General features: G+C 42.4%; 1 protein-coding gene across 1 annotated transcript; it reads right to left on the reverse strand.

Moving 5' to 3' along the window:
* Positions 1-3,172: 3,172 nt before the first annotated feature.
* LOC139330332 (potassium voltage-gated channel subfamily V member 2-like) lies at positions 3,173-6,934 on the reverse strand. Its single transcript, XM_070961180.1, has 2 exons — positions 5,411-6,934; positions 3,173-3,668 (listed from the first exon to the last, which is right to left on the reverse strand). Exons 1-2 carry the CDS (start codon positions 6,671-6,673, stop codon positions 3,384-3,386), a joined length of 1,548 nt encoding a protein of 515 aa, XP_070817281.1. The 5' UTR covers positions 6,674-6,934; the 3' UTR covers positions 3,173-3,383.
* Positions 6,935-7,515: the final 581 nt, after the last annotated feature.

The raw sequence follows: 7,515 nt of genomic DNA on the forward strand, positions 1-7,515 counted from the left end.
CAGAAAAAAAATTAACTAATACTGATAATGGCATCCTAACTCAATATTTGCTCAAAGATCTTTGACCTCACATAAATAGAACAAGAGATCCTCTGTGTAAGAAGGATGCAACAAAGTCAGGCTTTATCTTAATACATTAAGGTGTGTCCTGGTCCACCGGTCTCAGATGCTGCTTACTCTGCTTTATTCAGCTCAGCATTCAGAAACCAAACTGTTCAACAGAGGACAGGTGACAAAAATCTAATCTTCTGTAATATGTGAGCAAATTAATAGGTTCCTTCAAACTGCTATGATCAATATTAATCTATTAACAATAGATCAAGTGAACAAAGGCACAGAGAATTATCACCGGTCCTGAGTTATACAGAGCTGTATCGTGTCTTTCAGCTCATCATCTCGGTTGTAATAATCTCACCACTCTCATTAGGATCATTTTCAGACACAAGTATTCTCTGAAAAAAGAAAAAATGTGCTCAGCTCTAAATGGCAGAAAGACAAAGTTGCTGACTTGCTAATTTAGCCACCTGGCTAATTTATCTTTCCACTAAAATAAGTGAATATTGAACTTTCAGGTGTCCAGAAGCTCAACCGCACATGAATCCTAATGTTGCTCTGTGTCTGCTGGAGGTTACGTGTTAAAGCTCACTGAGATTCTCCCCAAGTGGCCAAAAAAGAAATTATTCCAGGTTTAGTTACCTTATATATTATAGTTGCAATGACATTTTGGGAAAAGCACGTTTTCACTTTGGTGGCAGAGAGTTAGATGAAAACATCCCACTCTCATACCACTACGGTAAAGGCTGCAGCCAGCAGCTGGTTAGCTTAGCACAAAGACTGGATACAGGAAGAAGCTACTTGGCTAAGCTAACTGGTTGTACCTTCATACTCAACACAAGGATATGAGAGAGGAAGTAAACATTTCCCAAAATGTCGAACCTTGTTTAAGCTTTAGCTGCTGTATTTTACACATTTATAGTATTAAAATGTTTTAGAATGAATAGAAATCTGCACAGAATGTTGCATCTCCAGATTTCATCAATCCAATCTTACATTTCAGGCACTTTAATGCACAGCTGTTTACATGCAGTGAGCAGACAGACTTTGGCTGTGCACAGCTGTCAGATCACAACAAATGACTTTTGCATGTTTGACAGTTAACAGAGGAAACCTCAAGCAGGGTGTTCCCACCACAGTTTGACAAATCAGGCATCAGATGTCAGTGGATGCTGGTCAGTGTTCAGGTTTAATTTATCTTAATGTAGAAACATGACAAAATATTCAAACAAAGTAATATTAACTGGACAGCTGAGGCAAGCTAACTCCAATAAATTATATAAACAATTCAAGCCAAATGGAAAACAGAATGTTAAAAAAAATCCATATATAACCGATAGAATGTCATGTGACCAACTCAGTTTACACTTTGAACTAAAATGTCTCTTCAATGTCCCAAATGGTGACTTTAGTTTTGAAGCAGATCTTTTGTGGGTTGGTATATGTGTTGCTGGTTTGTCAGTGTAATCATGAGGAGTCTTCACATATTGACAAGTGTGCTTACATCATCAATACATCAGAAATTAATCATGCACTTACACAGCACTGATAGGACGAATGAGTGTAAGTTCAGATGTTGAAACATTCACTCAGGTGGAGCATTATTCATTTATGGGGACTCATTGTTTACAGGTGACAAGTTTTAAGTAATTCAAGTTAAGAGTCAGTGGATGCAATTTATGCACAACTTGAAGGTGCATACAGACTTAGGGCTGTGTTCCTGACACTTGTCCTCTTTTTAGCAGTAGCATAACTTCATTTGAATAGAATACGTGAATGAAATGGCTGAAAATTAACATCAGTTCTTCCAAAGCTTTCTCCTGTGCTTCTCAACTGTATGTTTGATGGAAAATTAAAGTGGGTCATACTGGTTGCCAATGCAAAAGAGTTGATGGTGACACTGCATCTGTGCAAAGAAACCATCCACTTCCTCTTCCTGCATTCTTTCTCAGCCACATCCTCTTTGTTACTTACTTTTATTTCATGTCAGGCTGTTTTCTCAGTACAAGGGACGTCAACTGTTAATTACTGACAATATTTTTTTGACTAGCTACACATGTGTCTTAGTATATACACACACACACTCCAGTAATGGCTTTTCCAAACCCGAGGCTAAGTGCAGTGTGAAAAACCTTTCAGCTAAAAAATGAAGCGCGCTAAATGAAGCTCGGTGTGGGAACATTTCCTCCAGAAAGGCAAAATAGACAAATGTAAAATATGTGATGCTGCTCTTCAGTTTAGTGGTAGCATCACTTTAATGTCCGAGGAGGCCGAATTATTGAGACGGTCGCTCAGTGTGGTGGAGGGTGAGGGATTCAAAGAGCTGATTCAGTACCTCAAACCCGATGCCACCGAGAGCCACTGTGACTATACGCACAGAAAAACTCTTAAAGAGGAGCTCGCTGTGACCACCGACTGCTGGACAGCTCAATTACATCCCTGTTTCCAAAAATGTTGGGGCACGTGTCAAAAGAAATAGAATGTCATGATTTGCAAAACACTGAAACCCCATATTTAATTGAAAATAACACCAAGGCGACATATCTGGTCGCATTTCTGTTGCATCACCTCTCCTTTTAACAACACTATAAGCGTTTGAGAACCGAGGAGACCACCTGCTGCCAATTTGAATGTGGAATGATTCCAGCTTTTGTCTGTTTTCAGTGCAGCGCCATCTGAGGGCCCAAACATCACGTCCATTCAGTGTTGTTTTTCACCCTTGTCCCTGATGGACAGAGATCTCTGAATCTTTTAATGACATTATGTACTGCAGACAATGAAATCCCCAAATTCAGTTTCCCATCACAGTCTGTCACAGAGTGGTGAACCCCTCCCCATCTTCACTTCAGACAGGCTCAGCCTCTCTGAGAGGCTCTTTTTATAGCCAACCATGTGACTCACCTGTTGCCAGTTAACCTAATTAACTGTGAGAGGTTTCACCAGCTGTTTGTTTTCAGCATTTCACAACCTTTCCAGGCTTTTGTTGCTGCTGTCCCAACTTTTTTGAAATGTGTTGCTGGTATTAAAATTCTGAATGAGGATAGAATTTTCAAAAGCAATGAAATTTCTCAGTTTTACCATTTGATGTGTTGTTTTTGTGCTATTCTTTTTACATTTTTGTCCCAACTTTTTTGGTAAACGAGGTTGTGCCTGCATCAGTGCTGACTGGCAGATGCAGTCCAGCATGCTCTTCCACTCAAAATTAACCAGTTAGTTAGCAATTAATGAGTGTCTGATATTCCTACTTTGTATCTTACACACTGTCATGCATGAAGACTCAGTTTCAAGTTTACCAAGCAACACCCTCACACTGACGACCCATAATCATTTTAAGATTCACAGTGGTTGTCTGTTGCATTGTCGTCCTGTGCGGGATGAAAACACATGTCCATTTTGCGTCGGAGGCGCTTCTTTAGCTGAAAGCGCCGCTGCACCAAGGTAGTGTTGTACTCTTGGGCTTTTAGCTTGGCATAGTAATCAGAGAACTTGTTAAAGAGGAAAGAGATCGGCATGCCGTTGAGGATGATTCCAAATGAGATGCAGCCAAAAGCCACAAGGCGGCCCACGGTAGTTACAGGAACCACATCCCCATAGCCCACAGTGGAGATACTGACCTAAGAGAGAAAGGTGAACAGTTCCTTATTATTCGGTGTTCATTAACATTTTCTTCACTACAATGATTCTTCATGATGAGTACAAGCTGACACTTTCTAGTTGAAATGCTGGATCTTATCAATTGTTTAGTGCAGGAAGCAAATCAAGTCCAGAGCTTTCTGAGACTGCACTCCAAACAACCAGATCGCAACTCTCATCTGAACCCACCGAATCAGAGAGTGACAGAAGAAGACATGTCTGTTCTCAGGTCTTAACATAGCCTCTCTGCCTCCAGCTGGTGCTCACAACATGCCTGCCAGTGCCTCACACAGCATGGAAAGAAGCCAGCTGCAAGTTTCAAATGAGCTAATGTTTTGCTGTCATTTCAATGCTGGAGGTTAAAATCCAAGCAAGTGATTCAAGCAGCTTCACATAGCTGATTTTTAGCTGCTTTTCACAAGGAACAGCAGGATTTACTAACAAACAGCCTCCTGTAATGACAAACATGCAAACTGGCTTGGGTAATTTAAAGTTATTGTGATAAATGAATCTCCACTCCAATAAATCTTGACTAGACAGCAAGAGAAGGGAGGATAGAGACACAGTCTTGGGTTAGGTCAATGATTACATTTCCATGCTCCTGATATAGTCTAAATTTGTCTAATTTGCCCTGGTTACAGATTGTACTACTAAAGTGCAGAGATCTATTTGTCATCATGCAATGAAAAAGAAATTAGAACAGGAAGATATAATTTACATGTGCAAGTTTGTCAGAATGAACGCAGCAAGATTTGATTTCATGTTGCAAATGGCAGCTTGTACATAGCAAATTCAGTGAAACAGGGTCCAGATCCCTCACTGGCTTCCCACTCAGGAACACTGACCATTACAAGGAGTTGTACTGAGAAATACACAGTTTTTGTCATTGCTGTAGGGCACTATTTAAAGCACTGATAGCATAACCAGTTACATAAATTGTGTGTTTTAGGTGTTAGATTCATCTTGAAGTGCTCTTGAGCAAGGCAAAGACTATTTCTACTGTAGTTCATCCAGACAGATAAATAAAGTCTCAGACTTTTGCACCCGATGATTTATCAAAGCAGGTGGATTAAATTTTCATTAAGTAATCACTTTAGCTGGTTTTCCATCCATCCATTGTCTATACCCAACTGTCCCTTTTCGGGGTTGCGGGGGGGCTGGAGCCTATCCCAGCTGTCAATGGGCGAGAGGCGGGGTACACCCTGGACCTTTCACCAGCTGATTGCAGGGCAACATATACACACAGACAACCATTCATGCTCACACTCACACCTAAGGACAATTTTAGAGTCACCAATCAACCTAATGAGCATGTTTTTGGTCTGTGGGAGGAAGCCGGAGTGTCCGGAGAGAACCCACGCATGCACGGGAAGAACATGCAAACTTTACACAGAAAGGCCCCGCCTGACCCGGGAATCGAAACGGCGAGCTTCTTGCTGTGAGGCACGCGCACTACCTGCTGCGCCACCGTGCCACCCTAGCTGGTTTTCCTCTCAACCAACTAACTTCTGCAGCTGAAAGCAGACAATGGAACCAGTCAAACAGGCTGCTCTGGTGTCAGGTTGGAAAAAAAAACAGAACATTACTTTCTCATTAGTTTCCTTTTCTTTGCAGTAGTATTGCTGTGATCTTTGTCTTCTAAAGCAGGTTTATACAAAGGAAGAAGACAGGTGAGGGGCAGATGTTTGTGAGTTAGCTTGGGGATTTGACCACTGATACTCACTGCAGCCCACCACCAGGCATATGGGATACTGCTGATAGGAGATCCCTCAGTTTCCCTCTCGGCTGAATGAAGAAGAGCAGAGAAAGTGAAGATCCCCATCGCAATGAAGAGGAAAATGCAAGAGGCCTGTTGGTAACACTGCCGTAAAGTGAATCCAAACGCTCTCATGCCAGTGGAGTGTCGAGCCAGCTTCAAAATCCGAAAGATCCGCAGCAGCTTGATGACTTTGAGAACGTGGCTGAGCTTGCTGACCTGTGCAATGGCCCTGAGGTCCTCCTGTGCATTCATGTCCTCAGCATCAGCAAAGAACTGAAAGACGATCTGGATAAAATAAGGCATGACTGCTATCATGTCCACAAAATTGAGTCCACTCTTTAAAAACATTATGATGTTAGGAGTGGTGACAAGGCGAATTAAATATTCAAAGGTGAAGAAGACAATGGTGATGACCTCCACCCACTCCATGTGTGTTTTGTCTTTAATCTTATACTTTTGGAGTTCCTCCACAGTGTTCAGAGTCATTGCGAGAATGGAGAAGAGCACTAACAGGTTGGAGAGCACACTGAAAGCCTTCGCCAGAGTTGAAGAGTATGGATTCTCCACAAGGTTCCACAAAGTCTTCCGAATGTCCCCAAAAGCCATGTCCTTGAAACACTCGTCGTCATACTTCACCTCGATCTCAGCCATCAGCTCCCTGTCCACCTTCAGGTTGTCCTTCACCTCATCGACCTTCTCCTCGAACACCATCCAGCAGCAGAGCTGGGTGTCCTTTAGGCTCAGACCCCAGTATGCGACCTCCTCCTCAAAGTTGATGGGGCACATTTCCCGCACGATCCACAGCACCCCGCTTGTGTAGAAATGGAAGATGTGGTGGAAGAAGGCAGGGTCACGGTCAAAGAAGAACTCGTTCTTCCGCACAGAGTAGTCGTCGCACAGCTTGAGGAGTTTTGCTCGGTCTCTGCACAGGGCCAATGAGCCGATCCGGGTTTGAGGATATTTAACGACACACTGTTTGGGGATATGAAACACTTTGCCCCCTACATTAACGTTGATGCTGTGTTGTCCTTCTGGCCTGTCCTCTGCTTTGGGGCACTCTGTTTTGCCACCAGGACTGTCCAGATTCTCCAGAGATCTCCATGCTTTGACTGTTTTCTCCTGAGAAAATGGGAAAGTTTTGTTGTCCTCTACACCCTTTGGCAGACAGTTGACAGTGGAGCGGCGGTTTTGCAAACATCTCTGCAGCTGGATATTCTCTGACGCCATAGCAACTGCTGTTCAAGGCGGGAAGCCGATTAAACAGAAGAAAAAGGAAAAAAAGCATAACAGGAAACACTCCAGGAAAATGATTCTAGCAACACACACTATCCTGCTGAGCCATCAGAAAGCATGTGTCTGGTCCTGCAGGAACTGATATCCCAGCGAATAGCAGCTCTTCCTGTTTTTCTGGCTCACTTGTGGCTGAGATTTTTGTCTACAGAGTCACAGGGAGAGGAAGAGATTCCCCTCTCTGACTGTTATTATGAAGACAACACATCGGCATTTGATTCATCAGAGGAGGAGATCAAGGGCAAGCAGCAGGGATGTCATCCATTTAATCTCATTGGTGCCTTTCCAGGTTTCCTTAAGCAGTTGTAAATATAGGAGGGAGGTGGGATTAGGAAACAAAGTTGATTTAAGGATTTTGAAGTGACGAGAAAAGGGGCCAGTCCTTATGTTGAGTTGGCTGTTTTCTTCTTGCTCCTTTTTTAAATGACTTGATTATATCTTCTTTCATCACTACCGAGAAAACTAATTTTAGTCTTAAAGGGGAAGCATGGAGTGGTCACAGATGCAGAATCATGTAAAAATAAATCACTTCTTATAAGCTTTGCGATGTTTCGCTGTCGGTTGTCATTTGGTTTTAAATCCATAATATCACATATCTGTGCATTAACATAAAGCAGGCATGGGCAGTTATGCAGGTTCAAGCCACTTTTTTCTAGCATTGCTCAATTTATGGCCAGTGTAGTTTTACAGGCCTGTAAGGTTTGTTTATTTATTTATTTAGGGTGTTTAAGCATTATTCTAATTTATTTAGTCTGGAGAAAAGAGCGAGGCTGACGCCA

Source organism: Chaetodon trifascialis, chromosome 4 (genome assembly GCF_039877785.1).
Source record: "Chaetodon trifascialis isolate fChaTrf1 chromosome 4, fChaTrf1.hap1, whole genome shotgun sequence".
Classification (NCBI taxonomy): Eukaryota; Metazoa; Chordata; class Actinopteri; order Chaetodontiformes; family Chaetodontidae; genus Chaetodon; species Chaetodon trifascialis.

Coding starts and splice junctions, on each gene's coding strand:
- LOC139330332 (XM_070961180.1), bottom strand. CDS start 6,673: ATGGCGTCAGAGAATATCCAGCTGCAGAGATGTTTGCAAAACCGCCGC. Junction 3,669..5,410: donor ATGCCTGGTGGTGGGCTGCA/GTGAGTATCAGT, acceptor TTTCTCTCTTAG/GTCAGTATCTCCACTGTGGG.